This window comes from Mustela erminea, chromosome 15, assembly GCF_009829155.1.
Source record: "Mustela erminea isolate mMusErm1 chromosome 15, mMusErm1.Pri, whole genome shotgun sequence".
NCBI classification, from domain to species: domain Eukaryota; kingdom Metazoa; phylum Chordata; class Mammalia; order Carnivora; family Mustelidae; genus Mustela; species Mustela erminea.
The window spans coordinates 11,732,671-11,747,900 of record NC_045628.1 but is presented as its reverse complement, the minus strand read 5'-3'; the positions used below and the strand labels follow the sequence as shown (position 1 = coordinate 11,747,900).

The 15,230-nt window shown below is 39.3% G+C and overlaps 2 protein-coding genes across 2 annotated transcripts in view; one reads left to right on the top strand and one right to left on the bottom strand.

Moving 5' to 3' along the window:
- UBAC2 (UBA domain containing 2) overlaps positions 1-15,230 on the top strand; it is a 173,073-nt gene that overhangs the window by 27,130 nt on the left and 130,713 nt on the right. The window contains exons 2-4 of the mRNA XM_032315189.1: positions 2,052-2,179; positions 4,648-4,767; positions 5,308-5,417. Coding sequence (XP_032171080.1) covers positions 2,052-2,179; positions 4,648-4,767; positions 5,308-5,417 — 358 coding nt within the window. The remainder of the gene's footprint in view (positions 1-2,051; positions 2,180-4,647; positions 4,768-5,307; positions 5,418-15,230) is intronic.
- On the bottom strand, positions 10,853-15,208 carry GPR18 (G protein-coupled receptor 18). Its single transcript, XM_032315190.1, has 2 exons — positions 14,960-15,208; positions 10,853-11,982 (listed from the first exon to the last, which is right to left on the bottom strand). The coding sequence occupies exon 2, from the start codon at positions 11,947-11,949 to the stop codon at positions 10,954-10,956; it is 996 nt and encodes a 331-aa protein (XP_032171081.1). The 5' UTR covers positions 11,950-11,982; positions 14,960-15,208; the 3' UTR covers positions 10,853-10,953.

Sequence of the window (15,230 nt, the reverse complement as noted above, 5' to 3'; positions counted from 1 at the left end):
GCAGAGAGAGATAGGAGGAAGCAGACTTCCCTGTCGAGCAGAGAGCCCCATGTGGGGCTCGATCCCAGGACCCTGAGATCATGACCTGAGCCAAAGGCAGAGGCTTTAACCCACTGAGCCACCCAGGCGCCCCAATCCTGCTTAATTTTTCTCTAGCATTTATTTCCCTCTGACGTAGTACATATTTAACCTAGTCTTGTGTATTTTCTTTTCTCTCCTTTCTAGACCACAAAGGAGGGGGGCTTTGTCCATCATTAATGCTGTACCCCAGGGGCATGGGATAATGTGTGGTCTATCAGAAGTGCTTATTCATTTTCAGGAATGATGGGGAATGACGCCAGCCAAGCATTCGCTTCTTCCCTTGGCGACGCGTAAGCCAGGCTGGGAGTGTGGAGCAGGGAGGGGGGAGGGGGGAGGGGGAGATGGTGTGAAATGAGAAGTGGGAGAAAAGCAGTAGAATTACTGGTCGGTGGGGAGCATCCGCTGAGATTTGAGACCATGAACCTGCAGGAGATCTAGCAGCTCAGCTCTGTGACTTCTTCCAGGAACATCCATTTGCCCCAGGCTGGCAGGGCAGAGGCAGGAATGAACGTCGGGGCCCATTTCACAAGATGAGGTGGAAGCCCAGGTTGAAGAAGGAAATGGGGTCCTCGCTGCCCCTTCAGGGCGCAGCTGTGTCACCGCTGCTCCAGCTTCCACCCTGTTGGAAAGATCCCGGAGCTTGCCTGTCCCGAGGAAGCCCTTCCTCCTGGCTGGTGGGAGCGGTGGCAGGAACCAACTCCCCTGTTGGCATTCTTTCCTTCTTTTGCTTCTCCTACACTTTTGAGGTAGCCTCTCTTCCCTTCGTTTTACAGGTGAGCAGAACAGAAGCGTCAGGATAGAATTTAGGTTGGTCAAGCTCACAGCCCCGGTGCTCTCCTGTACTTCTGAGGGGCTAGGCCACGAGGAGCCCTGTTAATTTTTAGATTCCCTGGAGCCTTGGTTGCATCTGAGTCAGGAAGACGGTATGCAGCTACCTTACTAGTGGTTCCATGTAGATGTTTGCAAGACCTCACCAGAGAGGAAACAGTTGGTCTATTTTTATATACTTAAAACGGGTGCAATAACCACATTACCAACTGTAACTAGTGAATTCACTCCCAGGGAATTTCTTGTGAATACAGTTAAAGTGTACTTCACACGATCTGAGAATGGTGCCATTGGTGATTCTTTCCTGTGGTCTTACCTGTTGATGATCTGAACATTTCATAGGTGTGGGGATCTGCCCTGGCTCTGTGGCCACTGTAGAGAAGAGAAGGGAGGTGATCTCTCGGGCATTTTCAGCGTGATCAGGAAGACAAAAGAAGTGTGAAACCCTGACTATTCAAATGGTACCTGGAAACAAGGGTGCAGAGTGGGGGCAAAGCCCATGGGGCTAAAATGCTTCACTGAGACTGATGGAGGGAAGTGGAAACTGAGCTGGAGCTTGGAGGCTGCGTGAGACTTAGACAAGGTTCTCCAGTGGAAAGCCGACTAGGGCCCCAGCGGTGGCCCTCGCACAAAATCTCGGCATGCCACTGCAGGCAGCATAGTTGGCACTTCTAACTGCTTTTTTAATTTTTTGGAAAAAATGTTAATGTGTGCGCATCTCATGCGTGCTCAGGAATGAAATCATTTTGGTAGGAAACCTAGTCCTCTATTTCTTCAACTTTGGTGACCATTTCTGAAAAGTATTCTGTGAAAGTTCCTGGCTGTAAACTTGGTTTGGTCTCATGAGAGCCAAATGACCGTGAACCCCTGCCAGCAAGTTCCACTTGTTTTCCAGTGCTCTTTGATCACTTCCCTCTGCAGGTGGAGGTTTTGGAGATAGACACTAATACGAATTAAATTCTGTCGAATAAATAAATAAAATCTTAAAAAAAAAAAAAAAAAGAAAACGAATTAAATTCTGGAGTTTGTGAACGTTGTCTTCATTCTAATCCAAAGGAAGTGAATTCTCTTGCTTTTCACCCAAGTGGTTTTTTAAATCTTAGAATCAGTCGTTCTGAAAGATGTTTTCTTTTTCCCTCTAGATAAGGCACCTCTGTCTAAGGGTCTTCTGCTGGTGCCCAGTGCCCTGTCCCTTTTGCTAGCCCTCCTCCTGCCGCACTGCCAGAGGTTCTTCGTGTATGACCTCCAAGCTGTCAAGGACGACTTCCAGGTGAGCTCTGCTAATGGGCCTTTGTGAGGAGAAAGGCAGAATCTTTTCTTGGTGGGCTAATTTTTCTTTTCTGCTGTTCTTCTTTCTTTCCTGCTCTTCGTCCCTCAAAGCCTCTAAATTTTTAAGAAATACTATTTATTTTTTAATACTCCATCAGTAAGTGAATTTTCTAGTTGTATTTATTAATATTTGCAGGAATGCCAATTGTAATGAAGCAGTTGCAGTGTTTCCTTTTACTGGTAGGCACATCTCACATTCACTTCTTACTCACAGAAATGCAGTTTACAGCTTCAAAAGAAAAGCAGTGTTAAATCTGTTTTAATTATGATTAGTGTGCATTCTTAACGTTTTTAAAAGCAATTTTGTGCTTTGCATTTCTAAACTTTATATTCCCAATCTTGAGTATTAATTAGATGATCTAAGCTCTTCCAGCGCTAACAGACTGTGACTCCATGAGTTACTTTGTAGTGGCGGTTATATCAAGTAGGAAATTTCCCTTGGGTTTTTATTTCTGGGAAGAGCAGAACTCTGTGGCTTTTGAGATTATGGGCTAATCTCTTTGAAGGTGCTGGGTCTTGGCTGTGAGTGGAGCTTAAAGGGATGTTTGGCACCAGCTCTAGCATGGGGCAGTCCCCACACCACCAGGCAATTCCTGGGGACCAGCTGGGTGCTCTACAGTTCAACTAAGTCCTGACTCCGTCCACCTGGCGGCAGCATCAGATCCCCCAGGTGAAGGCTTCAGTCCCACAAGGCTGCCCGCCCTGCCCCCATGCTAGTTGCAAAGCCAAGGTCACTACCTGTGCCTCTGACCTGCTAGCAGCAGATTAGATTTTACCATGCTCTCCCCCTCGGATATGAGATGCCAGTTGCAGGTCCAGGTTGTTCCTGGTACTTAGGACTGATTGGCTTTAAATCAGAGCTTCCCATGACTCCCTCCTTAGGTTTGATGAATTTGTTAGGGTGACTTTCAGAACCCAGAGAAACATTTTACTGCTGGATTACCTGTTTATCGTCAAAGGGTGGGATAAAGAACACAGATGAATGTCCAGATGGAAGAGGAGGACACAGAGCTTCCATGGTCTCTCTGAGGTGCCTTGGGCTCACCAGTCTGGGAGCTCCCTGAACCCTGGCCTTCTGGATGTTAATGGAGGCTTCATGAAATCATTGGCCATTGGCAGCTGATCCTACCTCGAGCCCCTCCCTGTTCCCTCGTAGGTAGGTCAGAGGGTGGGGCTGAAAGTTCCAACCCTCTAATCCCAAGGTTGGTTCCCCTGGCAACCAGCCCCCGCTCTTTGGTGCATCTAAAAGTCACACATTGACACACACAAAAGACACCTTCCTCGCTTTCATCAGTTAGGGAATTCAAAGGATTTTAAGAGCTCTGTATCAGAAATGAGTGAAAACCAAATCTGATTTCTTATTATAAGGTACAATATCACAGGGTGTTAGTGCAAACTGTGGTATATAACCTGCTACCTTTCCTTTGCTAAATATTCGATTAGCCTTTTTAAGCAAAATATTCTACTTCTGGAACACTGACGTCTTTTCTTCATGGTGATGTAATTAATGCCTTTGCTCATATTGGCTTTATCAAGTTCCTCTGAAAGGCTTTCAGTTATTTATCCAAATTACTGCTTTCTGTCAGAGTAGAATATTGCTTCCCTCTCGTTTCCGTTGCTATGATGCACTTCTGGACCCTGGCTGCACATTAGAGTCACCTTAATAAACTAAACACACACACACACACACACACACACACACACAATTAGAATCACCTTAATAAACTAAACACACACACACACACACACACACACACACAATTAGAATCACCTTAATAAACTAAACACACACACACACACACACACACACACACACACACACAATTAGAATCACCTTAATAAACTAAACACACACACACACACACACACACACACACAATTAGAATCACCTTAATAAACTAAACACACACACACACATTAGAATCACCTTAATAAACTAAACACACACAAACACACACACACACACACACATACACACACACACACACGCTGATGCCAAGACCTCACCCTAGACAGTCAAGTTGAAAAATCTCGTAGTAGGCCTAAACACTGGTGTACTTAAAAACAAAAAAAACCGCAGGGGATTCTAGTCTGCAGCCAGCCCTGAGAACCACTGCTGTGAGGGAACAGAAGGTCCTTTGGCCTCAAGTTGGTGCCTGTCTGATTTGGGGGATTGATTTGGTTTAGCTGGCCACATAGGCGGGGTCCCCTTCTAATGTGCTGCTTTACGGGCACCTGTGCTGTGAGGTGGGACCTGCCTACATGGGGGAGTTTTCCTTTCATGTGCATGTCGTTAATTTATCAAATTAGGGTATTAAAATTAAGCAGTATGACGTAAATGTAATAAATTTGCTAAGGCACAGACCTGAACAAATCCTACTCATTATTCTTTTTTAAATCCCCATTTAGATTTGGAGGTTGATATGTGGAAGAATAATTTGCCTTGATTTGAAAGATACTTTCTGCAGTAGTCTGCTTATTTATAATTTTAGGATATTTGAAAGAAGATATGGAAGCAGAAAATTTGCAGTAAGTTTTTATGTATTTTCCTTTTGCTGTTTAGGTTATGGAAAAAAGTATTTTGTTTTCTTATTTTTAAATAGTTTTATTTTGCTAAGCTTAGTGTTATTATTAACAGCTATCTTCTAATTACATGATCCTCTGACTGATTTGAATCGTGCTTATTAGCCAAAGAAAAATTTTCAGTTTGAGCCACTTGCATGATAAAATGATAATGATAATAGAAAATATCAGGTGTGAGTGGCTAATAAAAATTTTTATTAGGATTTTTACTTCAATAAAATTTTAATTGCTTATTGTGCTTAATGATTTGTGTGTTACTTGTTAAAAATAAATCATGCTATAAATGTCTTTTGTTTTTACCATACTTAGAAATTATGAAAATATTAATGCATTTGACCAATATGGCTTTACTCCCCTATTTTGAAAACCCTGTGCTACTAATAAAAACAAATTTAAGAAATGTACCTGAGTTCCTTTTAATTAAATAAATGTTAGTTTATTTTTTGAAGACTCCTTTCAGTAATGTTCTTCCTGTTTTATTTTTAGTCCTTTTTGCTGGGTTCCTGGGTTTTGTCGGTTTTGGTTGACTTCATTCTCGTTGAGGCCGTGTGGTATTTCTTTGGTATTGCTGCAGCCGGGAATCTGCCTTCTGGATTGTAAGTAGCTCTCAAAGATTAGCTTAATAATGAGTTAAATCTGATTTAAGTTTTTGTACATGAAAGTCAGTTAAAGAATATTTTAAACTCTAAATGTAGTAAAATTGACTTTGGGGGTAAAAAAAATCCAATGTATACTTAATCACATTTTCATTATGTTCTTGAAACAGAATCCATATTATACTCATTCCTTTTTTCAGCTTTGAAATATTTTAGAGAATTTTTAGTGAATGTCCTCTTTTGGTCCAGAAGGTAGAATTAGTTTTGTATTTTTATGATGAAATTTTGTCTCTAGTTTTATGAATTAACAAAATTTAGATTAGATTTGGAAACAATTTGTCTGAAGTTAAGCCTCTGAAGAATGATGTTTTTAAAATTGGTATTTTATAGTCAGCTTGCAATAGCCAGCCTGTGTGTGTGTGTGTGTGTGTGTGTATGTGTGTATGATTTCGTTTTGTGTTGATCTTTAAAAACAAAACAAAACATATATTAGCTTATGAAATAACTAGTATCTGAAAGTAGTTAGCACATATAAATGACCTTAAAGCGTCTTCAAATTAAGTTCTGAGAAATAAGATACTATGAAATACAGTTATCAGATATTTAAAATTCTGTGTATAATAACTTCTGCCTTATTTTAATTTAGCAATGTGTTTTTAGAGAACTGTTTGGGACTGAAAGTATCTTAATTCAGAGTCACTTATATAGTTAGTGATCTAATAGCCTTCACCCTTATGTTGTTCATATTTACGGTGTAGCCTTTGTGGGATTTACTTAATTATAGTTGCACTCATTAATTGAGGGTTGACCATTAGCTTTTTAAAAAATGTGTGATTCTGAATGATATCTGAATGGAGACAGATAAATTTCTGTGTCATAATTGTTAACGCTGTTTTTGTTGAGTTCCACTGGTTATGATTTTAATTAGATGGAGGAGTTTAAGTTGACCCTTCTGCCGTTGTGGAAAATAGTGTAGTCATCCGGAATGACTCATGTTAATTTAGAGGAGAAGTAGCATTACCGAATGATTAGTTTTCCCCAAACATTTCTCATCCAGGCTCATTCTTTTTGGTTTTCGATATGGCCTCCTGAGATATGGAAGTGTATTGAAAGACAGTATGACTGTTAATTCAGCCATCACCTGAATGAGAACATATTTCTCTTTCCTTTTCAAGTCATAAAGTATTACCAATGGCTTTTTAGAGTCCTGAAGCTTTCTCAAACATAGACTTCTTGGAACATCAATCTTTATTTCAGTAAACTCCACATTTTGTAAATATGTCTTTCATTAGACCGGTAGCAGAGCTTCAGAAATTCAAGAGAGGAAACGACTCTTTTAGTCATTGTGCTTTATAAATTGCAATATTTTGTTACCCTTTTTCTTTTGCCACCAATGCCAAATTTATTTGCACTCTCTACAATTCTTCATTTCTGTTTAGTTCTTTCTTTTCTTTTTTTACCTCACTATTGTTAAAACTTGTCTTACAAATGTCACCAGCAGCCAACTAATTTTTAAAGCCAGTGGCTTATTTTCAGTTGTTTTATTTGACCTTTCAGTGGCTCATAATGCTTTGGGCTCCCATTATTTCACGAACTGACCCTCTCCCTGGAGCCCCAGCACACTGCTCTCCCCTCGTGCTTTTTAATCTTGTTCACTGTGCGCAGCTCAGCTTTCCTCAGGCTCCCTCTGGGCTTCCTTGTCCTCCCATGGCTTCAGCGACAGATAACATCTTTTGCTTCCCAGCTCTCTAGTTGCTGCCCATATTACTCTCCTGATCTTGCTAGAGCCACGTCTCCTAGTGACTCCTAAGACTCAGAGAAAATGGATCGTGTTCTGAGCTCTCATCTCTTCTGGTCTCCTCCTTTGCTGGGCTCCCATCTCCATTAGTGGCATTTCCATCCGCCTGGTCATCCAGTCTTCCTCTTTTCATCCTTCCTCTTAGCTCAGCCTTTCTTCATCCTCCACACCAGGTCCTGTTAGTTCGAAGTCCTGTGTGAATCGTTCACTCACCCCATCTTCTCTACTCCGGCTGTCAGGTCAGTCTAAACTCTAAGATGTTATTGATTTATTTGTTTACTTATTTATTTATTTGGGAGAGAGAGCGCGCGCACGCTAGAGCACAAATGGGGGGAAGGGCAAAGGGAGAGGGAAAAGCAGACTCACCGCTGAGCAGGGAGCCTGACAGCAGGCTCAATCCCGGGACCCCGATATCATGCTTGAGCCGAAGGCAGACGCTTGCCCGACTGAGCCCCCCAGGCGCCCCTAAACTCCGATCTTTCCCTGCCAAGGTTGTTCCAGTATTTCCCTAACTAGTCTTCCTGTCCACTTCAAAGCATCCCATGCAATGTGGTTAGAAGTTACTCTTCCAAAACGCAAGTTCAACCGTGCCAGTCTTCCTTTTAAAATCTTTTAAATCCTCACTTCCTTCAAAGTAAAATCAGCCTCATTCAAGGTGGCAGCAGAGACGTCTGGAATAGCGGGACCGCAGAGGCTTCGCCGTCAGATGTGCCAGATCGCACATCACAGCTCTCCCGCTTAACTCCTTGTGTCAAATCTTGAGCAAGTTACTTCTCTCAAGTTCCCTGGCTGAGCTCAGTTTATCTGAAATGTGAATTGAGAGTCAGTACTCTCTCCTTCCCAGGCAGTGGAAAGAATTAAGTGAGCTCTTTCGTGCAAACATCCTAGTGGTGACAACCCCGACCCCTCATACTGGTTTTCTTCTTTCCCATCAGAGCCCTCATAATCTGGCCCCAGTCCAGTGTTTCAAGTCACTCCATCGGTCTTTCAGCTCTCTTAGCATGCATGCTATGTATTTGTATTCTCATGCCTCCTTGGTTTTCTTTCTGCACCCTGTCGCCCTTGGGAGGAGTAATTGCTCTTTTATGTGCATTCCAGCAAATTTATTAAGATCCCTAGCATTTATTACATTGTCACTGTAATTATTACCTGGGCTTTCCATGCCATCTTCCTGGCTGTTTGAGGGAGAACTAGTTTCACTTTATGTGCTCATTGCCTTACAATCTGTAATGTTGACTGGATAGCCTTGATTGCAAGTGTAGCCACATAAGACTGTAAGGTAAGGTCTTTGAACCATAGGCCTGTTCATTTCGTTTATAGTGTTCTGCATAGAAATTATATGTAGCATCTAATAGATCCTCAAGACTGTTGTTTGAAATTCAGAAAATGTGATCATTATATTTTGAAAGTAAAGATAACACCATTAAAAGCAAGGTATATTAGGTGCTTCTAGACACCCATTCCAATCACACAACTGTCCTTAAATACCTATTATTTTTTAGTTGTTAGTATTTACATATGGTTGTTATATTGTTTTTCAGAATCAGAACTCTCCAGAATAAGTGGAATTTTGAATTTTCACACATCATATTAAAATGCATCTGATTATAGCTTAATAAAATTATTTTTAAATTGTGCTTTAGATTATCTATAGTTTTACTGTGAGAACCATAACATATATTTTCACTTGTGTCAGTAAAGTTTTTTTTTGGATTTTGTGCTCCCAAATTAAGTTCTTCTCACCAAGAAAAGCCATTACAGAGAACTTGCCATTTAATAGATTACCCAAGGGGCTCCTGGCTGGCTTAGTCAGTGGTGCATGCAGCTCTGGATCTCAGGGTTGTGAGTTCGAGCCCCATACTGGCTGAATTTAAAAATAAATTCTTTTAAAAATAAAAATAATGAAATAATAAAGTACATAAGAGTAGACTAAACCGTATCAAATATAAGAGTTATTTCCCATGTTTCAGAAATAATTATTTGTTTAAAAGATATTTGCTAAAGTATCTTGCTCACTTGACTATTCAAGCTAAAAACTTCAAGTAGTTTTCTTTTTGTGGAGAAACTGCGTCTTAGTACCACCTTGACGCCTTTACCTTCTGTAGGTCTGAGAATGTTTATGTTCTGTGAACTTGTTTGCTTTTTATTATTGAGAATTGGTGGTTGACATAACAGGAACTTGGTTTCTACTCCTGGTTCTTCAACTGAGCAAGTTACGTAACCTTATGGGATTTTAGTTCCTTTATATATAAAACAGACAAGTTAGACTAGAAGGTCATCTAAGGGATCTTCTAGTATTAAAACACTATTTTATGATTAGGCTCCTTCCTTTTTTTTCCCCTAAGAATATGAATTTACCCATGTTAATTATAGAAATCCATTTCTAACTAATGCATTTATTTGATTCTTAGTCCCATTAGGAGGTGATCATGTTAAGAGTAATGAAAGTGATTTAGCAGAGAGGAAGTTAAGGTAGACTAATTTCCATAATATTTAGAATACTATGTGCTTTACAGATTACAGTTTACTTTCTTTTCTTTTTAAATAGGGAAGTTACTTGGTTTGTTACTTCATTAGGGGAAATTAAATGGCAAGGCTGGGGGAAGAAGCCAAGGTCCCTGGCTAGAGCTTTTACACTGTGATGTATGGCCTGGGAAAAAAATCGTCTTCTTGTAATGTGATGTTTAGTCAATACAAAGAGCAATCTGTTTATACTGGAGAAATATATTTTACCTAACAGCAGAAACTTTGTGTCAGAGAAATGAACTTGGGTTATTGGGCAGAAATAGGGTCTGGGATTAGATCTCTTGCATTGGTTGTAAGTAGAGTCTGGTGCACAGTAGGCTCTCAGTGTTTATTGAATGACTATAGTCTGTTTCCAAATAAATAAATAAATAAATAAATAAATAAATGAATTCAGAGTAGGGGAGGGCTAATGGAGATTGCCTTTGCAGGCCCCTTGAGGTGATGGCTCCTGCTAATTTTGGTTGGTGGCAAGTTACAGTGATGGGTTGAATATAGTTGTTTGTGTAGGAATCTTGGAAGTTTGGTGTTTAGAAGACAAACTATTATAAGATTTAGATTGTCAGTCCTGAGTGTAAATTAAACCAAAGGGAGCTTTGGTTTTGGCTTAATCAAATTATAATTTAATAATTTAAACTATTTCGAACAGTAAGTGGATTTTTTTTTTTTTTTTTGGCCTACTGACTTGATTGACATCGACTTACTTGCACATAGAATTAAATCCAAAAAGTTGTCAACTATGTATTTAGATAAGGCTTGATTGTGAAATACAAGTTGCATATTTTTCTCTCAGTAACTCACAAATATGTTTCATACAAGTTTTGAAAATAAAAATAATGAATTCAGGGGCACCTGGGTGGCTCAGTGGGTTAAAGCCTCTGCCTTTGGCTTGGGTCATGATCTCAGGGTCCTGGGATCCAGCCCTGCATCGGGCTCTGCTCAGCGGGGAACCTGCTTCCTCCTCTCTCTGCCTGCCTCTCTGCCTGCTTGTGATTTCTGTCTGTCAAATAAATAAATAAAAATATTTTTAAAAAATAATGAATTCGTTAGAGTACTTAAGAATATTTAATTATGTTGTCACACAATAGATCCCACAAAAGTGTTTTTAGGTTTGTTTTTTTCAGGCGAGAAGGGACTTGGTAATATACAGAATATCCACTGACCTTAGGGTAGTTAGTAAAGTGAATATAAAGAAACTAAAACCCTGCTTATCGTTCAAAGCATTTCACTGTTTATGTTGCTTAGTGACCGTAAACTACCTGAGCGGAAGCTTTTTCTGCGCACGCTCCGAAGGTAGTTGCGGTAGAGCATGACGCTGATGACACGAGCCTGAAATTGTTTGGAAACAATGTAGTAGAGAATCACATCCAGACAGGTGCTGAGGTTCATGAGGAAGGTGGTGAAGGCTCCCCAGGGACTGTAACTGTTCTCCTCCCCTTCCAGCATCAGGAAAGCAAAACAGATGTGGAAAGGCATGAAGCAGACGATCACTTGTACCATGAGTGTGATGATGATTCTTATAGACTTCTCCTTGACTTTTGGTTTCAGCTTAGATGTCTTCCCGTGGAGGAGACTATGAATGATGACTGAGTAGCACCCAATCATGATGAACAGGGGAATCAAGAAAAAAAATATCAGTCGAGTGAAGTTTAACATGTTAATAGCTTTTAAGTGGATGATGTCAGAAATCTTCAGGCAGGTCGGGGGTGCAGAGGCTTTGTCTGGGTCTTCGTAGAGCAGCAGAAGTGGGACAGTGGTTGTGAGGGTCATTATCCAGACTCCCACGCATGCTAGCAACGCTTTGCCTGTGTTTTTAAGTTCTTTGGCATATTTTGGCTGCACAATGGCCATGTATCTGTCGGCACTAATTAAAGCAAGAAGCCATAGAGCAATGCTTGGGTAAAACACCGTGAGAGCCCCAAGAATCTGGCAGAAGTACTCTCCAAATGGCCATTCACCTTTTGCATAATAAAACATCCGAAAGGGTAAGCTTATTATAAATATTAAATCCAACAGTGCTACGTTCATCATATAGATGGTCACAGTGGTTCTCTTCTTGGTGGTACAGCTAAAAACCCATAAGGCAGTGGCATTAACAAATAATCCGATTGTGAAGATACAGCTGTAGAAGACAAGGGCTGCGATCTTGTATTCTTCTGGGTGTGAGTCGTTCGGAGGGCTAGGTTGAGCTGGATTGTGAGGAGTGGTCATCTTATAGTTTGTTAGGGGAACGGCACGTAGAAACTGCAAAATAGTAAACAAAAATAGGAATAAAACCCTTTGTTGAAAAATAAATGCTGAACTCTCTCATAGTTGACTTGGCATGTCAGTGGATTTTAAATGTAAGAGTGTTTTATGTTGTGGAGTCAACATATGTGTCTTACTATTTATTAAGAAATACATTTCCTAGGTATTGTTACTAACATGCACTAACCTATTAAAATGGTCTGGTGAGTTATAAAGCACTGGCATATTTATTCTTTTTTTTTTTTCTCTTTGCTCACTCCCTTTCCCCCTAAAGAATAACATTTTTTAAATGATTTTTCTTGTAGTGCGGAATTGGGTAGCAATTATTCTTACAGTAAACATCTTTTTATTGGGACTTATTGGGAGAAGGCCATTCTGAATTTTGAATCTTACAAAATAGTTTGCTACTTTTTTTCATCTTTATTCTGTTTAAATGTTTTATAACCTGTTAGTAATATCTGAAAAATGAATTTTTACTCATTAAATATAGTTTTAGTATATAAAATGTATATTAGAAAACTAATAAAGGAACCACATAACTGGTTAATTCACAGTAATCCTCGTTTGAAAATAAGAACTTTCCCTTTTGCCTACTGTATCCCCACTGCTTCTTGTATCCATTGGAATTCTCATTAAGTAAATGTTTGCCAGGTTGATGGATGAGTGAAGGAGGGACCCACAGCAGCTACTTTCTGGTTTGTCAATGAATATTTGCTTGGTTAGTTATTAAACCTATTTATTTTTAAGTGGAAACACTTTCTCATAGTATTATGTTCTTTCTCAATTACCATAGATCTAGAAACAGCAGTGTGTTGTGCCATGGTCCACAGATTAAGAACTTGACTCTTACAACAATAGATGAGTTTTTAATGCACAGTTGAAGTGCCTAACGCTCTCTTTCTGATGGTGTTTACCAGTGTCCTAGAAATGGATGTCAGTAGTGTGCACAGAAAGCAACACCCTGAGAAGAGGACATTGCTAGTATAGTAACTCTCATGCCCTCACTCTACCTAGATAGAGAAACTTAAGTATTACTCGTCAAATTAAATTTCAAGGAGGAATATCAAAGATAAGTAGTTAATAATTAGAAATAATTCAGTAACTTTAGGTGTATGCAGAAACTAATTCCTATCACCAAAAAGACAGTGTCCATTTCTAATGGAAAGGAGTTTAGCTGTGATTATAAACATCATCGACCCTCAGAGTGATTCCATCACCCGTGATGCAATGTTAACAACAGTGATTTTAAAAATAACCTTGCTTTCAAAGAGATGGAATCTTGTGGTATCCCCTTGAAACATGGAGGTGTAAGAAAAGTTTCCTTCAGAAATGTCACTTGGCAGAGTGGGCTGTCTCTAATTCAGCCCTGAGTCTCTCTTTAGTGAGAACTGTGGGGGTGATTAGCAGCAGTCTGGTTAGTGGCATCATGGGCTATTGATAATTTAAAATTAATTTGAGCAAAAATAAATAAATAAAATGAATCTGAGCAATTGCTGTGAACAAACACAAGGTGAAAGTTCATTTTTCCATTCCCTCCCCTTCTCCCTTTTTTCCTTCCTTCTTGACTACAGCTGGTTTGCCAAGTATCTAGGTTAGATATGATTTTGGATTAGAATTCTATATATTAATAACCTGTATTAATTAAAATTTCCAAATATTGGTGTGACTAGAATTTTAATTCCTATCAAATGAGTAAAGTACTACATAGAAAAATTAAATCACCTGTGTTACACATAAAATCGTTTTGGAGACTTGACTCAAATTTTCATTGAATTTTTAATTAGTAGCAGTTCTAATAAAAATGAAATTTTGTATGTTTTTTTCTCTTGATATTGTTTCTGGACTCCCTTCCCCCAAACTTATCCCTGAATTTGGCCTGTAAATTTCATAGTTACAAACACTTTTTTTTTTTTTTTAAAGATTTTATTTATTTGACAGAGATCACAAGTAGGCAGAGAGGCAGGCAGAGAGAGGGGGAGCCAGGTTCCCTGTTGAGCAGAGGTCCCGATGCAGGGCTAGATCCCAGGACCCAAAGATCATGACCTGAGCCGAAGGCAGAGGCTTTAACCCACTGAGCCACCCAGGTGCCCCACAAACACTTTCTGAGTAAATCTTTTAACCTCCATTGGGCTCAAGCTGCTTTTATGTCATCAACACTTGTATTCATTTGCTAAAAGTTGACAGAATATATGTGATGCATGTTTTAAAGGCATTTCCAGACAGGTTGTACTGTTGTACACACAAATACTTTTTTGGATAATTATTAAAGAGTGATTGGCTTTCAAGTCAGAGTTTTAAAAACTTTAGATTCAGTAACTATAGTCCTTTTTTTTTTTTTTTTTTTTTTAAGATTTATTTATTGGGGGGAGTGGGGAAGGGCAGAGGGAAAAAGAGAGAGAATCTCCAGCAGATTATGCATGATACGGGACTTGATCTCAAGACCCTGAGATCATGACCTGAGCTGAAATCAAGAGTCAGATGCTTAACTGACTGAGCCAACCAGGCTCCCCATAGTCTTTTTTTTTTTTTTGGCGGGGGGCCGGGGGAAAGCATTTAAGTACATCTTGTGAAACAGTGTAATTGAAACCAAGTGACAGAGACTCCTAAATATGCTTATGATTTATCATAGCATTTTCCTTAAGTTGAAAAAAATTATAGTTACTGTTAATGTAAAACAATGTTGTAAATAAATTTAAAATCACATTAATAGTGCAGGAAGATGACAGCATAACCCATTTCAAGGTCCTTTGCTAGCATAGTGTCAGTAATATATTATTAAAACATTATTTTGAAACTTAGTAAGTATAGCACTACTTTTTTTTCTGTTACATACAAAGTTATCACAATATTATTAACCACTTTTCCCATTCTGTGCTTTTCATCCCCATCCTTACTTACAACTGGAAGTTTGTACCTCTTAAGTATAGCATTACTTGGTGATAATCTGTGATGAAATTAACTAAATGCTACTTACCTCCTGTCCATCAAATGGCTATGTTAGAGAGGAACATATTTCTTCATATCCAGGTAGATAAAAAAAGTATCTTGCGTTAAAATAGCTCTTTCTAAAAATGGTATATTTAAGAAATGTAGTATTTCTTTTGTCTGAGGTCTTCTTTTCATTTACACAGTTGTTTCAAATATAACACTTGGCAGAGGAGTTGGTATTCACTCGGCTGTAATTGTCGGTTTGTCTCTTTCAGGAAGTACTCTCTCAAGTAAGGCTTTTTCAACTTATGACTTTA